General features: G+C 39.9%; 5 protein-coding genes across 7 annotated transcripts in view; all 5 read right to left on the bottom strand.

Annotated features, from left to right (window-relative positions):
- LOC134823157 (uncharacterized) overlaps nt 1-4,451 on the bottom strand; it is an 18,742-nt gene extending 14,291 nt beyond the window's left edge. Inside the window, exons 1-6 of the mRNA XM_063834505.1 lie at nt 4,350-4,451; nt 3,972-4,124; nt 3,704-3,865; nt 2,904-3,003; nt 2,726-2,733; nt 964-1,167 (exon numbers count right to left, since the gene is read on the bottom strand). Coding sequence (XP_063690575.1) covers nt 964-1,167; nt 2,726-2,733; nt 2,904-3,003; nt 3,704-3,865; nt 3,972-4,124; nt 4,350-4,451 — 729 coding nt within the window. The remainder of the gene's footprint in view (nt 1-963; nt 1,168-2,725; nt 2,734-2,903; nt 3,004-3,703; nt 3,866-3,971; nt 4,125-4,349) is intronic.
- LOC134822761 (alcohol dehydrogenase class-3-like) overlaps nt 1-20,330 on the bottom strand; it is a 101,002-nt gene that overhangs the window by 42,682 nt on the left and 37,990 nt on the right. The window contains exons 6-7 of one of the 2 annotated variants that reach the window (XM_063834007.1): nt 16,092-16,278; nt 15,223-15,636 (exon numbers count right to left, since the gene is read on the bottom strand). In XM_063834007.1, coding sequence (XP_063690077.1) covers nt 16,205-16,278 — 74 coding nt within the window. In that variant the 3' untranslated portion in view covers nt 15,223-15,636; nt 16,092-16,204. Of the gene's footprint in view, nt 1-15,194; nt 15,637-16,091; nt 16,279-20,330 lie in introns of those variants that run through there. The other variant, XM_063834006.1, reaches the window with a different exon arrangement.
- On the bottom strand, nt 2,616-14,972 carry LOC134822896 (uncharacterized). Of its 2 annotated transcripts, XM_063834166.1 has the most exons (27): nt 14,902-14,972; nt 14,584-14,729; nt 12,918-13,043; nt 12,480-12,700; nt 12,161-12,318; nt 11,886-12,022; nt 11,544-11,724; nt 11,301-11,404; nt 10,184-10,294; nt 9,163-9,228; nt 8,767-8,948; nt 8,499-8,598; nt 7,511-7,671; nt 7,029-7,188; nt 6,737-6,891; nt 6,368-6,480; nt 6,004-6,117; nt 5,742-5,835; nt 5,347-5,520; nt 5,001-5,181; nt 4,728-4,888; nt 4,354-4,509; nt 3,972-4,124; nt 3,746-3,865; nt 3,354-3,523; nt 2,904-3,003; nt 2,616-2,733 (listed from the first exon to the last, which is right to left on the bottom strand). In XM_063834166.1, the coding sequence occupies exons 1-20, from the start codon at nt 14,967-14,969 to the stop codon at nt 5,176-5,178; spliced, it is 2,577 nt and encodes an 858-aa protein (XP_063690236.1). In that variant the 5' UTR covers nt 14,970-14,972; the 3' UTR covers nt 2,616-2,733; nt 2,904-3,003; nt 3,354-3,523; nt 3,746-3,865; nt 3,972-4,124; nt 4,354-4,509; nt 4,728-4,888; nt 5,001-5,175. The 2 variants fall into 2 exon arrangements, with proteins under 2 accessions (XP_063690236.1, XP_063690237.1); XM_063834167.1 differs by lacking the exons at nt 2,616-2,733; nt 2,904-3,003 and having other exon boundaries at nt 7,511-7,668.
- On the bottom strand, nt 17,454-17,880 carry LOC134822764 (small ribosomal subunit protein uS9-like). Its single transcript, XM_063834011.1, has one exon. The coding sequence runs from the start codon at nt 17,852-17,854 to the stop codon at nt 17,516-17,518; it is 339 nt and encodes a 112-aa protein (XP_063690081.1). The 5' UTR covers nt 17,855-17,880; the 3' UTR covers nt 17,454-17,515.
- Nucleotides 18,936-19,362, bottom strand: LOC134822765 (small ribosomal subunit protein uS9-like). Its single transcript, XM_063834012.1, has one exon. It carries the CDS (start codon nt 19,334-19,336, stop codon nt 18,998-19,000), a length of 339 nt encoding a protein of 112 aa, XP_063690082.1. The 5' UTR covers nt 19,337-19,362; the 3' UTR covers nt 18,936-18,997.

Here is a 20,330-nt window from a genome sequence, read left to right on the forward strand (position 1 = left end):
GATGGATAGTGATACCCACCCTCACAGACTGGAGTTCACAGCTAAGAAATAGTGTGATGGATAGTGATACCCACCCTCACTGACAGGAGTTCACAGCTAAGAAATAGTGTGATGGATAGTGATACCCACCCTCACTGACAGGAGTTCACAGCTAAGAAATAGTGTGATGGATAGTGATACCCACCCTCACTGACAGGAGTTCACAGCTAAGAAATAGTGTGATGGATAGTGATACCCACCCTCACTGACAGGAGTTCACAGCTAAGAAATAGTGTGATGGATAGTGATACCCACCCTCACTGACAGGAGTTCACAGCTAAGAAATAGTGTGATGGATAGTGATACCCACCCTCACTGACAGGAGTTCACAGCTAAGAAATAGTGTGATGGATAGTGATACCCACCCTCACTGACAGGAGTTCACAGCTAAGAAATAGTGTGATGGATAGTGATACCCACCCTCACTGACAGGAGTTCACAGCTAAGAAATAGTGTGATGGATAGTGATACCCACCCTCCCAGACTGGAGTTCACAGCTAAGAAATAGTGTGCTGGATAGTGATACCCACCCTCACTGACTGGAGTTCACAGCTAAGAAATAGTGTGATGGATAGTGATACCCACCCTCACAGACTGATGGATAGTGATACCCACCCTCACAGACTGATGGATAGTGATACCCACCCTCACAGACTGATGGATAGTGATACCCACCCTCACAGACTGGTCCGCGTGTGAACGACCGTTTAGCCTGAGGGCTATTGAATATTCTACTAAATAACTCTTAAAGATTTGCACGGTGATTGTACAATGTACACTATATAATGTGTTAAATATACACTCGCCCCCCTAATGTACCGTGTACAACGTACACTATCGATTAGGGTACACTTGATTGGCGGCTAAAGTTTTGACTCCAACAATAGTGCATACGATAATGCAACTGATAAGGATTTAATGTACCTGATTACCACAGAGACATCCCTGATGATTGGTACAGACCGTCCGCCCCGTCACTATCAACTGGGCCAGGTTTATGAACTGCAGTTGTGACCTGCCCGACCCTAGAGCGTAGTCCCTCACATCTTCCGTATCGAGATCTTGTTCTCCTATCTTGAGTGATCCAACTTCAACACTCTTGTCTAGTAGCACGTTGAAGGCTATACTCTGTAGGGGGTTAGATCGTTCAAATTTTAATAGTTAAAGTTAAAGTTATTATCTCTATTTCTGGTGGTGACGAACTGCCCAGTTCAAAGTTCACACGAGACAACTTTTACATATTCTTTTGGAGTAACCCCGACACAGGTAATCACAAAGTCCAAGTTAAACTACCAATATCTTTTTATGTTGACGAATAATGTACAGTAAAAGTAAATAGTAGTAGTAAGTACCGGTGGTAATTTACTCAACATGGAAACATTTCCACCATATTTACATTTAAACCTTTACATTCAATTAACATTTTAAACTCCAAAATATTCACATGATATTTACATTTAAACCTAAGCAGTATTCAGTATGATATTTACATGACATAGTATAAATGTGCGTGAGAAGTTTCTGAATAATGTGCTCGGTCAGTAAGCAGCACAAACATATGCTTGGCAGTCAGATGCTGTCGTGGTGAGCACTTTAAATGATCTTATTTAGATCCTTACGTAATGATCCACACGATCAGAATTAAAATGAGAATTAATATAAGATCAAAGGAATTAAGATGAGAATAAAGATCAGCAATGTTTGGAACATAATAACCTGGATCAACTCAGATAAGAAGTAACGACAATAATGAAAAGTTGTCTTGCAATAATCCAAAGGAAATAGATCAATGAAGGGAACCTGCTAATAGATATTTTAAAGGAAATAGTAGACCTTTACAAATTTTGTGATATTTGGGATAAATGATGTCCAAAATACCCTTTGTCAAATTATATGCCAAATTTCCATAGGTAACGCTATATATTTAAAATGCTTAACATCTAGGTAAAATGTGGTAGCTACCCCACATTATAAGAGTTCACATTACATATAGAGGGTGTGGCTGAGAATACCAGATAAGTTTAGAATGACAAAAATGACACACTAACAGTCAACACGTTGTAACTTGTATATGGGTGAAATGACGTAGTATTAAACCATGCGTAACTAGAAATATGGGAAATATGTCACCTTACTACAATTACTGAAAAATTTGATTCGTCTTAACAAGAATTTGCACGATAGATTCCCAGTTCCACAAGTGGGAAATTCCTGTGTATAAATAAATCTTGGGAAAGTTTACAAATTCACAGTTCGTATTTGAGAAACTGTCAAAACCTCCCCACACGTAACGCATGGTAACGATATGAAGTTCTAGTGATTCCACTTATGCGTACTTTGTGAAGTTCACCAAGGTCGGTATTATGAACTGAATTTAATTATACAGGTAGGACTAAATGTCACATTACGAAACTAGCGTTCTATAACTTTAAAACCTTAGAGTAGACTGTACACTCTAACCTTCCAGTGTAGAGTTAGGGTTAGAGTAAATGTAACTCATGTAAGGGACCCTAACTCTAACACTAACCTACTAATTCTACGTGAAAAGTGTTGTAATATTAGTTGTAAGTACAATACTGTAGAGGGGGCACTGTACCTTTGTATAAACGATACCAGGAGCCATTCTTTTTGTTTGATGAAGGGTTTGCGTGTGGAACATAGTTACTTGTCAGTTTCCAGGGTTAACCAGGTCAGCTGTGAAGATGGAGATGTTAGTGGAACAGGGGGATATGGTCTGGATTAGTGATGTACGGTAAGTATTAGACTAGAAAGTGAAAGGGTTATTTCTGTAAAGCATTGTGAAGTTCTAATCAATTATTTTGTAGGGTCTTATTTGGGGATGCTGGGGTGGATCAGAAACTTACTGATTATTTCAGACATCTGTTCCATCAAGTTGGGATCTATTCCGTCCAGTTTACATCTAATAGCATACATGGGTTGTTGCATGAACTTCTTGGTTAGTCCCTGAAATAACCGTACTGGATAATGGTATGCAAGCATAAATAAAGTAACCGAACTTGATTTGAATAAATATCAATACAATGGCTTTTAATAAATTTCAATACTTGAAGGACTTTATCAAATTTCTTCTCATACAAAAGGTCACTTTATTGTGAATACTGATTATACTGATATCAAATTGCCAAATAAGCGGCCTTAACCCGTGAAAAAAAGTGACCAAAAGTCGACAGTTTGTTTAAAAAAGTGACCCAAAAGGGCACTTTTTCTGCCCAGATGAGTCATCAAAAGTGACGGTCACTTTTACCAGAAGGGGGGCCCTATAAGTACCAATAGCCTATACAAAACTTTACCACCTGTATTAGCACAGTTTCAATGACATCAGTGTTACCGTAGTCCACAAAGAACACCTCGCACCCAGTCCTGGCTACAGACACTATCTTACCCCTGTACCAGGCTTAATAATACTCTTTCTCATGTCGTGACCCAGAAAGTGCTGCTTAGTAGTTATCAAGATTCAGCACGTCTGACTTCGTGACTAGCAGAGAGACTCTATTCTGGTACGGTTATGTTGATTTCGCAAATTAGCTACTTGTGCGGCCCTATGAGTGTAGTTCAGTCTTTTGTTTGAATTACTATTCACTAGCGCTATTCCTATAAACATATACAAAGTCACGGGACTAGTTAGAAACAGAGTCATAGTAACTGAGTCTAGGTGCGGATTGGAGGCAGTGTTAACATCTGACACTCGCAAGGCTATCCGTCTTCGATAATAGTATAGATCACAGAGCACCTCCTCTATAGGTTGTTGGGAGTCAAGCAGTTGTACGTAAAACTCTTCAGGTCCTTCCACGTGACACGGTGACACCTGATAACAAGGTTTATATTACAATCAGACCAGACAGAGAATAATTCATCCAAGCGAGAAGATTCAGCAACAAAATTCACAACCATCGAAAGAAATTGTTACTCACAGAGACTGAGGAACCAATAGCAACTTGGTACATCTGGAATGGACTAGTCTTGGCAGCGTTGAGGTCGTCGACAGCTTCACGGACAGTCTGGTCAGTGGAGGAAGCCCACCCTTTCACTACAACATAGCGTTCACCAGCTGATCTGCTCCGCTCCTGAGATGAAATGATTATCAGTATCACCAGTTAGGTGGAAATGTTCAATATCAGCAGCTTTGTGGCTTCTTGCTTTTTAATAGAGTTTTTCCTCCATAAAACGAATGAAATGATGGACTCGATCTTGGTTTGCAAAATTTAAAATGAGCGTCGGGTAATCATACTTGTTAATTATTACTATGGAATGAGCTCCAAGTTAATCAGTACTAATCAGTAATAAAGTACTAACACATTGCTGTGGAGCATTATCTTCCAGGACCCCCCTCTATCTGATCTGAACTCAGCGATAAACTCGTTCTCCGACACCAGCTCTTTAAAGTACGACATGATTCACTGTTCCAATTGTTGGATTTACAGTTGATGGCATCCAGGGTACATTTCACACCTGCACAAGGAATCATTTATTTGTAATAATAAATTTTATATAAATTCAACTAGTCGCATTGGTTTATAAAAATGAAGTAGAGTCTTAGCAACAGGTAACATATATCCTGTTAGAAACTCTCAACTCTCAACTAGTAATATACACATCACACAATACCATCCACCTCACCACCTACACATCACCATAAGATAAAAACAATTCCAGGACAGTTCACATACCCTGAGCTGGTAGTTTCATGAACTGTTCCCGGAGGAACCTGAGCTGGTCAGGGTCTACAGATCTGACCTCCTTGGTGTCCATCATCACCACCTGGCAACCGTGACAGGACGAGGACAGGATGTAACCTCTCTGCCAGGACGTTTCCAGCAGCACCGCACAACTGAGGAGGCGGAGATACAGTTCTGAGGAACTACTTGAATCAATGTTTTTTGAAATGTCTAAACATTTTTCTGTAAAACTTCCTTATCAAGTATGTGCAAAGTAATACTCACGGCGCGTAAGGAAGAATGTGTTCGTCCTCCATGTAATCCTCTTCGTCTCCTCTCTCGTACACCTGCATCATCCGGTCAGTTAGTTCCTCCAGCTCTTCTCTTTTCGTCAGTATTTGACAAGAGAACTTGCTGGGCGTGTTGGGCTGGTGGACATTCTTAAATCGTATACCTTTTCTTACGACTGAGAGGGTGAGAAGGTTTGTTCAGAATTTCTATCTGGCTGTAATTGAAGTTGAATATGCGAAGGAGTTCTGATTAATTCCGAATATTGTTGTAGCTATTTCCAACAAGTACTGTGGTTTGTCAAACTTCTGATGTTTGAAAGCACCACTGAACCCATACTCACGATAGTTGGTGGTTTGAATCCCGCTCTCACTAATTCAGAATTAGCAGAACTGCTGGAGGGGGAGGACCCGCGCTCCGTTAGGTCTCGTCCTCTGCTGCGAGTGCCCCGTTCTGACTCATCCCGTCGTCCTTTCTGCTCTATTTCTTTACTGCTCTGTCTCGATACTTCGGGTTCCTGAGTAAGATTGATAAAACTTAATTAAGTCTTAACATGATTATTTGGATAGCGCGTATAATGTGGTGACAAACGATTTCTATTTTTGTCAAAACAATAGAAATTAAAACCCCGATTTAGTTCGAGGGGCAATAAAAAAGCAAGGGTAAACCGTAAATCAGGGTTTGAGGAAAATCGGGGTTTTACTGTATTCATCTCTAAAATAAAGTTAAGTATCTTACTCTGGAAGAGTGAGCACGTCGACCTCTGTTTGAGGCAGATGATACAGCCTGCTCAGCTCCTCTCTTCAGCACTCCTCTTCTTTCTAACTCCGCACTGAGGTCACCGTGTTCGTTAGATTAACATTTTGACTTTGAGTTATATTTCAGTAGTTACCCTAGCCTTGGTACAAAATACAAGATTCCAACATCCTACGAACGGGCTTAAATGATAACACCTCAATTGTATAAGATAATGCTAAGGTGAAGGAGCCTGTAGTTTTACCTGACAGGATTTTCGAGGAAGTTAGTGCTACCAGGTTCTACTGAGTACAGTTCCACTTTGTAACGATCTCCAGTTTTGTTCTTTCCTTTGAACACGGCTACAAAGTCTCCCATCCTGCAAACAAAGATCAGATTGTTATTTATTAAATACCTAGAAGCTTGGGGGAGTCTAAGGGTAAGTCGGGCTCCCAGCAGAGAATGTGCATGTTTCATACAAGTATCTGATCTAACTATGAAGTTAACTATGAAGTATGTAACATTCAAACAGGACTGTAGCAAGCTTAATAACAAAGATAAGAACCTGGAGAAGATGAAAGAGATAAGCAACTTATTTGACTTTATTTATTATTTATTATTCAACTTACGCAAGGTAATCCTCGAAAGCTCTGAGAGACCCCTCACTCCATGTTTCACCCTCAGTAGGAGATACGTTATCAAACTCACATCTAATGTAAGACTCGGGGACCACAGCACATGCCTGAGAGAAATAACTGATTATAACGGATTTAGATTGGGAACAAAATCTGCAATGAAAAGGAATGAACCAGATACAAAATGAAATATATCGAAATCATCTAAGATCTTTAAAAACCAACAATCTGAAATCTAATAATTTGATGTCTGTTTGCCATCATACATTTAAGAGCACATAAGGTCTAGATATATATAATAAAATATATAATAATCTCTATATTCTATATTAATTATTCTACATATTCTATATTATTAAATACCTGAGGCAAATATTTGAGTCCAGCAAGCGGGACTAAGTTGATGTTGCCGTAGTCTATGAAGAGCACCTCGGCATCGTTCCGGTCTATGTTAATTATCTTGGCCCGGTAGAACTGTTCCACTCCCACGTCCTCGTAAGGGGCTACACAAGCCATTCCTGAAGACAGCATTCTGGTATTTCCGAGCAAATTTCCATAATTTATAAATAGCTGCTTCAAGTAAAAAGTTAAGGGTGAAAACTGAACACTGATCGGAGCTATAAAAAGATGCTTAAGTATAAACAAGAAGACTAACCTCTTCTGACTTTAGCAGAGGGAATAGAATAGTCCTTGCCACTGTTGTAAGCCTCCATGAGTTTACTATTTGCACCGTCTACTTGGTCAAAGTACTTCTTAAGAAGACACACAAAGTTTCTGGGGTCTGTTGTTATTTCCACTGTTACTTCTTCCATCCTCTGAAAGTAAACAGTTCCATATAATAACCATAAATGCACTGGTTGATGTGACCTGGATCTAAATAATTCTAAAAATATAAAACCGTTTGAATTTGAGATTCTCTCCTGACAGAAGCCAGGAGACAAGTAGTTGGATATTATATGGAGGGGGAGGTCGCAGACTCAGAGTGCCTTTGACTGCGCAACGGGCTGCGCAACCTATTAATATCTTATATATTCGCTACGTGATAATGGAGCAGCTAATTGAGCCATAACGGACACTCAACCTCCATTGTGAATACAGCTTAATATTGTTTCACCAAAAGTTAAGCTGAAAACTCACAGTAAGCTGAGGAGCGGGATATTGTCCCTCAAAAGCATCACTAGGGATCTTAGACTCTCCCCTGGAGCGAGGAGCTCTAGCAACAGCTTGCTGGGGCTGTTGAGCGGCTACTGGGTAGTGGCCTACTGGTTGTTGTGCTGGATAGCTGCTAACACCACCTGCTGGAGAGAAGGGTGGTTAGATTCTGGGTGTTTTGTTTGCTGGAGAGAGGGGTGGTTAGATTCTGGGTGCTTTGTTTGCTGGAGAGAGGGGTGGTTAGATTCTGGGTGTTTTGTTTGCTGGAGAGAAGGGTGGTTAGATTCTGGGTGTTTTGTTTGCTGGAGAGAAGGGTGGTTACTGGTTAGATTCTGGGTGTTTTGTTTGCTGGAGAGAAGGGTGGTTAGATTCTGGGTGTTTTGTTTGCTGGAGAGAGGTGTGGTTAGATTCTGGGTGTTTTGTTTGCTGGAGAGAAGGGTGGTTACTGGTTAGATTCTGGGTGTTTTGTTTGCTGGAGAGAAGGGTGGTTAGATTCTGGGTGTTTTGTTTGCTGGAGAGAAGGCAAGGGTGGTTAGATTCTGGGTGTTTTGTTTGCTGGAGAGAGGGGTGGTTAGGTTCTGGGTGATTTGTTTGCTGGAGAGAGGGGTGGTTAGATTCTGGGTGTTTTGTTTGCTGGAGAGAGGGGTGGTTAGATTCTGGGTGTTTTGTTTGCTGGAGAGAAGGGTGGTTAGATTCTGGGTGTTTTGTTTGCTGGAGAGAGGGGTGGTTAGATTCTGGGTGTTTTGTTTGCTGGAGAGGAGTGGTTAGATTCTGGATGTTTTGTTTGCTGGAGAGAGGGGTGGTTAGATTCTGGGTGTATTGTTTGCTGGAGAGAGGGGTGGTTAGATTCTGGGTGTTTGTTTGCTGGAGAGAGGGGTGGTTAGATTCTGGGTGTTTTGTTTGCACCTCAAGAATAAGGGGCTTTATTAATGTGGTGGTGGTGAGTATTTTTAATGGTAAGTGAGGGAGTTACCTTGTTGCGGTTGCTGTGGTTGTTGTTGAGCTTGAGCAGGGTAGCCCGGTTGTTGACCAGACTGGATAGCACTCATGTAGCTCGCAGCTGACGTCATGAACTGAAATTTATTCTGTTAGTATTTCAGAAGTTTAATGTTGGTGTAAAGGAATATTACCTACGCTGGAGAAAAAATAGTAAATAACCAACATATAATAAAGATTGTCCCCTGAGCCAAAAGTATATAAAGTACAAACTCATAATTGTTCTAAACTCTCCAAAAACTAACACTAGGATTCGCAGCAGCGAGACTGGCCATGCTGCTAGGATAGTTACTAGCTCCATAACCAGCAGCAGTAGCCTGTGACGTCATTCCAGTAGCATGTGACGTCATACCGGGAGCATGTGACGTCATACCGCCACCGTGGGCTGCTGAGTGGCCGTTTAGACCTGAACTACCATTCAGTCCACCTGCAAAACATTTTAAATTTGTCGGTTTAAATTAAGAAATCGTATCAAGACGTTTTGCTTTTTGGAATAATTGTGATAATTGTGGCTTCACTTTAAATTGACGTTAAATAAAGCCCCAACATCTGACAGGTGATAAATAATTTCCCGGTAAATTAAAATCTTTCTTCGCTGATCAATTAATTAATTACGTGATTAGTTGCACTTGATGTTATACCTGAGTTAGCTACGGAGGCGTACTGTTGGGGGTTGTTTTGGTTCAGACTACTCATCATGTCGGACCCTGAGTAGGAGAACATGGCTAAATAGATAGTAAAGTTACCAGCATAGTTACCATAGCAACATTCAACATTTCAACATTGCAGCATTTCAACATTTTAAATTTCCAACTTTTGTTCAAAATGTTCAACTTTTAACATGTTTAATCAGCAATCAATAATATTTTTACTTTACTTTACAATATCGATTAATAATGCTTTGAATAACAGTAAGACGATCGTGAATTTAAATAGGCTGATTTGGTTTTAATTTAGTTATTAATAATCAGTTATTTTAATTGAGTTATTGAATTGGGAGTACACGAGATAATAGTTATCGTACATTAGAGCATGAAACATAAAGAAAATCCAACCATTCTGATAGTTAACATAAAATGGTTAATGTGATTGGGCTATAAATTAAATTAAACTATACAATACTCTCGAAATCACAAAATAAGTTGACTCAACAGGACAAAAATCTGAAAAACAAATACAGCAAAAAAGTTCAGTATAAAACGAAATGGAAGTCAAAATTGAATCTTAAAAAGATTAAATTATTAAAAGTAAAAAACAGATTTAAAATAGCTAAATTAGTCCAAGGCTTAAAATCAAAATTGATCCCAGTCATAGAATTAATTCAATAAATCGATCCAATTAGGTGATGAGGAGGGGATGGGTTGCCCCATTGATGCCCATTTTACCGAAAGTTAAGGAATAATTGTGCAAAATGGGTATCAAATTCATCATTTTTCGGTAAAAATCGAGAAATATATATTTCTGCGCTGAAATGTAGCCGTACTCGTTAATTAGAGGACATGGACAGCGAACACGATGGTGACGTTTATTTTCATCACAACTTAGGTTCTACGTGCTGGAGTAAGGCTGGGGGGTCAAAAAAAGTTGAATCAATTAATTAATTAGTTAATTAATCAATTAATTAGTGACCAATGCTTTATGCAGCAGCCAGCAGATACCTACCCATCTGGTTGAGTTGAGCCTGCATGCCACCGTACGCTGGGAAGTTGTCTGTCACTCTTTTAGCACACTTGTTCGTTATCAAGAGCTCCGTGGTTGTAGGTTTTGTCTCACCTTCAGGGGTTATTATTTGTGAGAATCATTATGTAGGCTATTAAATAGTTAATAGTTAATAGCACTATGTTTACAGTATGCACTGAAGGGGTATCCTAGGAAGTTTCTTGAACTTTTAACAGGTACCCCTCCTCATTTAACCCTCAATTAAGTTTCCTATCATTCGGCTGAGTCGACCGAGGAGATCGCATAGATCCAATGGATCCTTAGCTACTCCCTAGACTAGGTGACACTGGGATTCGAACCCTGAACCTTCTGCGCAGAAGGCGGATGCTCTAACAACTAGGCCACCTAACCTATTCAGTGGACGAGTTTAATGTAGATTTTAAGTAAACTTCGTGCCGTAATTTTGGGCCACCATTGCATGGTGGGGACAGGATTCTGGAATAATGGCAGTTAAATTACCTAACTAAGTTACTGCTCTCTTTAATGCTGTTAGTTTTAGAATTGAGAGAGTTTTAACATTTCACTGCCATGCTGTGTGCACTGTGCAAGTGTAGTGTATTTACAACACTGCACACTACAGGTATATTACTACAGGTATTGGTGTCTCTTTAAATCTTCTTATCAATAAAATGTGTTTTGTGTGTAGTGAGTTAATCAAACTTCCGTTCACTTTGTAATGGAAACCATACTGAATCATACGAATATTTATTCTGAATAAACATTGATTATATCTGTTATTTATTCTTCTATCTCTAAGTTGATCCAGATTAACGGAAAATAAGTTACTATTTTACTTCTTCGGTGGCTATTTAAGTGAGTACTATAGGGATTTAGATTAGGGGGTACTTAAGTGGTTACAATTACAAGGTACAGGGAACAGTTGCTAAGGAACAGTTGCTAAGAAACAGTTGCTAAGGAACAGTTGCTAAGGAACAGTTGCTAAGGAACAGTTGCTAAGGAACAGTTGCTAAGGAACAGTTGCTAAGGAACAGTTGCTAAGGAACAGTTGCTAAGGAACAGTTGCTAAGGAACAGTTGCTAAGGAACAGTTGCTAACAAACCTCCGCCCTGTTCGTCCTGTAGTTCAATGTAGAACCTCTCATCAGCATGTCTGATAAAGTGTGCCATGTGGTAAGCGTTGGAGTCTGTTGCGTACTTGTGGAACCTGTGTAATTGTGATGTGGAGGAAAGTTTGAGAATTGGAAGGTCTTGAGTATAAAAACCACTAAATTTTGTGATTAAACTTGGTTGGAACAGATAACTGTTGGAATAACAAGAACAGCAGCTTAACACGGTGAACTGACCACTGAGTTAGTTGACGAGGGAAGTTGCCGATAGCAGTAGGAGTTGTGGGAGCAATGTTGTTTAGTCCACACCTCACAGCCCAGAAGGGAGTGGTGATCAGGGAACCTTCGAGTGGGTAGATCGCTTTAGCTGTTACCAGTTGTACGTTACCGAAATCTTTTAGGATCACCAGAATGTAGCCTGGGGGATAAAGGTGTTGTTAAACGTGCATGGATATTTATGAGAAATTGTGTAAACTTCGTCACGTTACAAATCCAGCATTAGAAACATTCAATAACGAAAGTTCTCTTTTTGTAGACCCAGTTACACAATGAAACCAGCAGTTTTCTATTCGGACTCACCATTGGAAAGGACTTGTTTGATTTCAGCTCTGAACCAGTCAGATCCCAGCTGTACACAGCACAACATTCCGATATTGATCATTTGAGCAGGGCTGGGCACGTTTGCGGAGTACATGCTCTTTATTGCGGTCATCATACTGGAAATAAAGGAGCTTATTAAGGAGCTTATTAGTAGGTTATTGAGGCTAATGGGTTATTTTGTGGTCGCTCTACCAAGTAAAATACATGAGATTTGCCTATTTCCGACTAAAACACAACAGATCACAAACACTAACCTGCCGATATTCTTCTCTGTAGCGCGGTACTGAACGTAGAAATCAGTCAGATCACTGATGTGACTGACAATAACAGCGTTCCTTTCACCCAGCTTAGGTTGGATAGTTCCCGGGTCTTTGGTGTTGGGAGCGGAAGGGATGATGGTGGGTGTACCCAGCTGTGGGGTTGGGGGTTTAAAGTTTGCGGTAAACTAATATTGAACACTCTATCAGCGCATCGTGTGGATGATTTGATAAAACGTGATTAAACACGAGTCACGAACTTCTAATTTCTAAACCCACTGAGTAAGACTAATAGAGCTCTGCAGCTCTACAGTACCTGATGTAGAAGTATATTCTGTCGGACACTGTGTAACTCAGGCGTCACTAGATCCACCCACAAATCACTAGTAACCGGGGAGATGGAGTAAGCCTTTACTGTCACCTTCCTGTTTACCAGGATCTCTCTGAAATACTGTACGGAGTGTGGGGATCTGTTCGGCAGAGCTTTTACTCCTGCCATAGCGCACATCATGGACTGCTCCTGCAGTACTTCTATACCTGGTGAGGTGGTAGGTGTTAGTACAGACAAGGAGATATTATTTGTGAACATCAACAAATCGTGCAGATCTGACCTGAGCAGCTGATTCACATGAACCAACTAACTGACTGACTTATAAGATTCATCAGAATAAGAAACGCAACTATCATAATTAAAGAAGTATTGTAATAATTAAAAATTTTGAGTGTACGTTATGAACAAGATGAAGCTACATACCTAGCTCGTAAGGGAGCGAGTAGAGGGCAGATTCAGGGACTTGTTCATCACTACCGTAGTCTATCAGCTGGATATAAGCCAGGGAATGGTGGATATCCTGCTTCAGACGGGCTCTCTTCCAACCTCCTGGAGATAATAGTTGATGACACTTGATTAGTAAATGATTACTAGTTATAAATTCAATCATTACTGTAGTTAAACTGTAACCAGTTAAACTACCAGATATTTCCAATTGTTGTAAAATTGTCCTGCACATTGCAATGCTTAAATGTCATGTTCAAACTTCCAGTTTGTGTTAAAATCTGTAGAACTGTACTGTGGAATATAGTCCAGTCATTTATGGACATTTATGGAAATGAACCTGCAAATTTTCAGATACTCACAAAACTTTGCACAGACCTTCCCAAAGCTATGAATAAACAATTTTCGGTTGGAGACATTTTTTTACCGTGGGGAAAACCCAGGAGGGCCACGCCCATATTGACCCAATAACGTAACTGACCCCTTGCTTCTGAAGGTCGTAGAGACTTCAAAATAGGCTTAAACGAAGCCGCATATGCATGTTTATATAAGAGTTATTGATCAACACATGGCCTAAAATCCTTACTTTTCGAGAAATTCACCAAAAACCATTTTGCGCGTGGCGCTGAGCCCATTTTACTAACTTTTGATAGGATTGTGATAGAGTCTTTGAATATAGTGCAAAAGAACCGTAATTGGCATATTTATATATGACTTACGAAGAAACATATGCCTTAAAGAGCTTACTTTTTCAGTTATTGGCGAAAAACTGATTTTCGGTTCCAGAAATCATGCAAAAATATGGGTATCTGGTAAATTGGGCTATAAAGGCCCAAGAGATTTTTGAATGAGTGCAAATTGTGCAGAATGGCCATGTTTATATACAACTTATGAAGCAATATGAACCCTAAAATGCTTACTTTTCGAGTTATTTGGGGGAAAAACAGAGAAGATTTGCACAAAATAGAGCAAAATTGGTTATATCAGCCATTTTTGCCTCCCGTTCTATGTTAATAACTCGAAAAGTAAGCATTTTAGGGTGCATATTGCTTCATAAGTTGTATATAAACATGGCCATTCTGCACAATTTGCACTCATTCAAAAATCTCTAGGGCCTTTATAGCCCAATTTACCAGATACCCATATTTTTGCATGATTTCTGGAACCGAAAATCAGTTTATCGCCAATAACTGAAAAAGTAAGCACTTTAAGGCATATGTTTCTTCGTAAGTCATATATAAATATGCCAATTGCGGTTCTTTTGCACTATATTCAAAGACTCTATCACAATCCTATCAAAAGTTAGTAAAATGGGCTTAGCGCCACGTCCAAAATGGTTTTTGGCGAATTTCTCGAAAAGTAAGGATTTTAGGCCATGTGTTGATCAATAACTCTTATGTAAACATGCATATGCGGCTTCGTTTAAGCCTATTTTGAAGTCTCTACGACCTTCAGAAGCAAGGGGTCAGTTACGTTATTGGGTCAATATGGGCGTGGCCCTCCTGGGTTTTCCCCACGGTAAAAAAAAAGTCTCCAACCGAAAATTGTTTATTCATACCTTTGGGAAGGTCTGTGCAAGGTTGTGTGAGTATCTGAAGATTTGCAGGCAGCTGTCCTTAAATGACTGGACTAATAAAGGACTCACGTTCGTTTAGTTTGACGCTGACATAATCATCAGATTTAGGGGTTTTACCAGTCCCTGAGATTGGTTTAGCACTGCTTCCTAGCGCACTTTCTATAACAGCTAATTTCTTTCTATCCTCGTTGTTATATAACGGCTGTACCCAGAATCTGAGGATGGGAAAGGGTGACTATGAGATAGGAAGAGTGTTTGTTATGATCACTTGAAAATAACAATCTCAGTGCATATCAGTGCGGCCTGGGGAACGTGAATTTATTTTCTGGTCATAATTCATATGCAATATTTCATTTGCTTTCTTACAAGGTATAACGCGGAACTCACTTGTCGATATCAATGATATGAGTAACCAGGGCTTCGAACGAGTGTGAGGGTTGCGGTTCCTCTCCCATTCTACAGCTAGGGACATAAATATTAAGGGGTCATAATTGTATTTTACAAATAAAGTCAAAACAGCAGGTGTTGATATAAAATCCAATGTTGTTTGAATAATATACAGCATCAAGGATGAGCACAATGCGGATTTTTGTCCTTACGGTAGTAATCAGGCCGGCTCTATGGATTGATCACATATTACTATGTATTTTCAAAGGACAAAGTGAGAGTTAAAAACACTATGATTGTATGAAAAGGAAAATGTTGTACATCACAATAATTATATCAGCTACTAGCTCTTATAAACAAAAACGTAAAATACATAACCAAAAATCAATAACACGCAAAGATTGTCGCTTCGAAAAGGAAGCCAATAATATTATGAAACTGAATGCTATCATAGCAATATGCTATAAGCACATGAATTCTAAACAATTTTAGTAATCTGTGTAATTTATACAATCTATGTAAAACGGTTAATGCGATTTGTGTGTTTAAGAAATAGAGGTGTTCATTATTATAATTTCTAGTGTTATTAATTTCTAATTTGTACCCATTAACCGGCTAAAAACAATTATGAATCTAAAAGTGGATGACTGGTCGGAGAGCTTTTCCCTGGTGCATAAGTTCGAAAGCTTCATTAATTTGGTCTAGAGGTAGCCGCTGAGTTATGAACTCGTTCACCTGAAAATATTAACATAAATAATTATAATAATAATTAGGGGGGGGGGGGGGGTCCAAGGGGAACTTTGGGGAATTTTGGGAAGCCTTTTTTTGGGGAACTTCAGGAAACCTGGGGGACTTTCCCAAAATTCCCCAAAAAAATTATCATGCCAAAAAAATTATCATGCTGCAAGTATCAACAAGTAAGTTAAGATTCAATACCTTATAATAACATACATGTTAACATTAATGGGTATTAATGTATATTAGAGAAATTTTGAATAATTTTGGGGAGTTTTAGGGAGATTTGGGGAACTTTTTTTTGGGGAACTTCAGAAATCTTGGGGGACTTTCCCAAAGTTCCCCAAAGTTCCCCTTTGGACCCCCCCCCCCCCCCCCCCTAATTAGACAGAAAATAATTATAAATGAATGTCCACAAAACCAGCTCGACTAAATAATATAAATTCTATCATTACCTTCATCTTGCCGGACAGGAAGTCCTCGACCAGTCGGGGAACATCGTCTCTGCTCTTCCAGCCCCCTTTGATCTCTTTCTTCGATGTTTCATCTACGAACTTTTGGTAGTAAGCTACGAGAGATTTAGAGATGGACTGTCGGATAGCGTACACCCGGGCAGTTGCTCCACCACCTCGAACTCTAATCCTGATGTCGACACCCTCGAATCTCTTAGGACGGGCTCCAACACTTTGTATCTGAGGGCAGAAGGTTCCAGAAGATCGATAGGTACTCCGTTTACTTTGATCATACCATTTCCTTCTTTGGTGTATGCCACTGCCGTGGCGGTCTTCTTGCAACCAAACACTTGCACTGATTTGACCAATAACTGGAAATAACATTGGAACTCGTTCAAAGAAATATCGGCCCAATGTCTCATCATCTCCAGGAGCAAGACAGGAATTCAGAGGTGGATAAAGTTTAACAGCATCGTGGTAGTGCTGCTGCAAATTCCGGATGAGTCGCATCAAACAGTTGAAAATGTCTGGTACAGACGATTGAGGGAGCCTCACCTGATTAAAGAGTCTGTTTCTTCTCAATCTTTCTCTGTACAACTCATCATTATATTCCATAACCTCAGGGATAGGACACCCATGTGCAAAACTCTCCAAGCTGCTCCATATATTTTCCATGGATGATATCATGCTTTCGTTTTGATATCGATCTTTGAAAGTGTTGAAAAATTGTTCATTACACTTCATTCTCTCACTATATGACCAAAAAAACGGGTGTTTTAATATCTCAGTTGTGTTAGGACGTGAACTGATAACACCACTTATGCAGGTGTCAACAAGCATATCAGCCAATATGGAGTCTCCCAGGTAATCGTAATCTAGAGGAGAATAGAATATGTCGTCACCTGGCCGGTTTAAAGTCGAGCTTATATACGAGTATCTTTTTGCTTTCTTTATAAACCTGTTTCTGTGCTCATCAGATCCAAATGGATGGATTTGCTGCTTATTTCGTCCCTCAGACAGCACATAATGTACAATACATCCATATGCAAACACGTCAATGGCTGGAGTCAACTTCATTGACCCATTAAGGACCTCTCTGGCCATCCAACCATGAGTGCCAACAGCAGCTTGTGACACAGACAATTTCTCTTTCCCATCTTTCATCTTCCTTGTAAGCTCTAACTCACAGATAACAGCTTTGTATCCATAAGTCATAACGGTTATCACTATCATCACGTACAAGTATATTCTGAGGTTTAAGATCCCTATGTAGATAGCTTTGACTGTGAATATAACGAAGACCACAAGCTATACCGAACAAGAGATTTTTCTTGAAGCCCCAATCGTCACAAGCCGTCATATTTGGCACGGGCACCTGGACCTCCGAATTTCTTGGGTTCGCATCTTCTGGGATCGGCCACCAACATTTACTTATCGTAATTCAGAAGGATATCTTTGATCTCTTTCTTCGATGTTTCGTCTACGAACTTTTGGTAGTAAGCTACGAGAGATTTAGAGATGGACTGTCGGATAGCGTACACTCGGGCAGTTGCTCCACCACCTCGAACTCTGATCCTGATGTCGACACCCTCGAATCTCTTCTTTCCGAGAAGTAGGACGGGCTCCAACACTTTGTATCTGAGGGCAGAAGGTTCCAGAAGATCGATAGGTACTCCGTTTACTTTGATCATACCATTTCCTTCTTTGGTGTATGCAACTGCCGTGGCGGTCTTCTTGCGACCAAACACTTGCACTGATTTGACCATCGTCTCTCGGCTCAAATTATTTGTTATCCAAATATATTAGTATGCCGGCGCTACTATCTTCATACAATCTGGCAAACATGTATATAACTGGAAATAACATAGGAACTCTCTCAAAGAAATATCGGCCCAATGTCTCATCATCTCCAGAAGCAAGACATGAACTCAGAGGTGGATAAAGTTTAACAGCATCGTGGTAGTGCTGCTGCAAATTCCGGATGAGTCGCATCAAACAGTTGAAAATGTCTGGTACAGACGATTGAGGGAGCCTCACCTGATTAAAGAGTCTGTTTCTTCTCAATCTTTCTCTGTACAACTCATCATTATATTCCATAACCTCAGGGATAGGACACCCATGTGCAAAACTCTCCAAGCTGCTCCATATATTTTCCATGGATGATATCATGCTTTCGTTTTGATATCGATCTTTGAAAGTGTTGAAAAATTGTTCATTACACTTCATTCTCTCACTATATGACCAAAAAAACGGGTGTTTTAATATCTCAGTTGTGTTAGGACGTGAACTGATAACACCACTTATGCAGGTGTCAACAAGCATATCAGCCAATATGGAGTCTCCCAGGTAATCGTAATCTAGAGGAGAATAGAATATGTCGTCACCTGGCCGGTTTAAAGTCGAGCTTATATACGAGTATCTTTTTGCTTTCTTTATAAACCTGTTTCTGTGCTCATCAGATCCAAATGGATGGATTTGCTGCTTATTTCGTCCCTCAGACAGCACATAATGTACAATACATCCATATGCAAACACGTCAATGGCTGGAGTCAACTTCATTGACCCATTAAGGACCTCTCTGGCCATCCAACCATGAGTGCCAACAGCAGCTTGTGACACAGACAATTTCTCTTTCCCATCTTTCATCTTCCTTGTAAGCTCTAACTCACAGATAACAGCTTTGTATCCATAAGTCATAACGGTTATCACTATCATCACGTACAAGTATATTCTGAGGTTTAAGATCCCTATGTAGATAGCTTTGACTGTGAATATAACGAAGACCACAAGCTATACCGAACAAGAGATTTTTCTTGAAGCCCCAATCGTCACAAGCTGTCATATTTGGCACGGGCACCTGGACCTCCGAATTTCTTGGGTTCGCATCTTCTGGGATCGGCCACCAACATTTACTTATCGTAATTCAGAAGGATATCTTTGATCTCTTTCTTCGATGTTTCGTCTACGAACTTTTGGTAGTAAGCTACGAGAGATTTAGAGATGGACTGTCGGATAGCGTACACTCGGGCAGTTGCTCCACCACCTCGAACTCTGATCCTGATGTCGACACCCTCGAATCTCTTCTTTCCGAGAAGTAGGACGGGCTCCAACACTTTGTATCTGAGGGCAGAAGGTTCCAGAAGATCGATAGGTACTCCGTTTACTTTGATCATACCATTTCCTTCTTTGGTGTATGCAACTGCCGTGGCGGTCTTCTTGCGACCAAACACTTGCACTGATTTGACCATCGTCTCTCGGCTCAAATTATTTGTTATCCAAATATATTAGTATGCCGGCGCTACTATCTTCATACAATCTGGCAAACATGTATATAACTGGAAATAACATAGGAACTCTCTCAAAGAAATATCGGCCCAATGTCTCATCATCTCCAGAAGCAAGACATGAATTCAGAGGTGGATGAAATTTTACAGCGTCGTGGTAGTGCTGCTGCAAATTGCGGATAAGTCGGATCAAACAGTTGAAAATTTCTGATGAAGCCGAAATAGAAAATCTTTTTCTTTTTCTTTTGAGTCTTTCTCTGTACAAATCATGATATTTCAAAACCTCAGGGATAGGACACCCATGTGCAAAACTCTCCAAGCTACTCCATATATTTTCCATGGATGATATCATGCTTTCGCTTTGATATCGATCTTTGAAAGTGTTGAAAAATTGTTCATTACACTTCATTCTCTCACTATATGACCAGAAAAACGGATGTTTCAATTTCTCAGCGGTGGGAGGACGGGCAATGATAACACCACTAATGCAGGTATTCACAAGCATGTCAGCCAATATGGAGTCTCCCAGGTGATCGTAATCTAGAGAAGAATAGAACATGCCGTCATGTGGCCGATTTAAAGTCGAGCTTATATACGAGTATTTTCTCAATCAACGAAATATAACACTGATAAAATTTGACAATTGAACAATTCATCGAATAAATAATCTGAAATAATTGAAGAAAAATAAACGAAATTTATAACGTTGAATAAATGAATTATAAATGCCCTTCTTAAAAGGATCTACTGCTAAAATTATGTCCCACTCAAGTTTACAATTCACGATGATTGCTTTTGAGATTCATTAGAGTGGAGAGTTGCAGCTGATAGATCTTCCGTCTTACTTCAATGGTTTTCTCCGGAGAATTGCATTGACATAATCATCAGATTTAGGGGTTTTACCGGTCCCTGAGATTGGTTTAGCACTGCTTCCTAGCGCACTTTCTATAACAGCTAA

The sequence above is a fragment of the Bolinopsis microptera genome, chromosome 11 (genome assembly GCF_026151205.1).
Source record: "Bolinopsis microptera isolate Bmic1 chromosome 11, MBARI_Bmic_1.0, whole genome shotgun sequence".
Lineage (NCBI taxonomy): Eukaryota > Metazoa > Ctenophora > Tentaculata > Lobata > Bolinopsidae > Bolinopsis > Bolinopsis microptera.

What these genes read in the sequence shown, in the direction of transcription:
- LOC134822764 (XM_063834011.1), bottom strand. Translation starts at nt 17,854, where the DNA reads ATGGTCAAATCAGTGCAAGTGTTTGGTCGCAAGAAGACCGCCACGGCA.
- LOC134822765 (XM_063834012.1), bottom strand. Translation starts at nt 19,336, where the DNA reads ATGGTCAAATCAGTGCAAGTGTTTGGTCGCAAGAAGACCGCCACGGCA.
- LOC134822896 (XM_063834166.1), bottom strand. Translation starts at nt 14,969, where the DNA reads ATGGGAGAGGAACCGCAACCCTCACACTCGTTCGAAGCCCTGGTTACT. An exon ending in CTCGCTCCCTTACGAGCTAG is followed by an intron (nt 12,701 to 12,917) that starts GTATGTAGCTTC and finishes CCACCTCACCAG; the next exon opens with GTATAGAAGTACTGCAGGAG. An exon ending in CGCCTCCGTAGCTAACTCAG is followed by an intron (nt 8,949 to 9,162) that starts GTATAACATCAA and finishes AATGTTTTGCAG; the next exon opens with GTGGACTGAATGGTAGTTCA.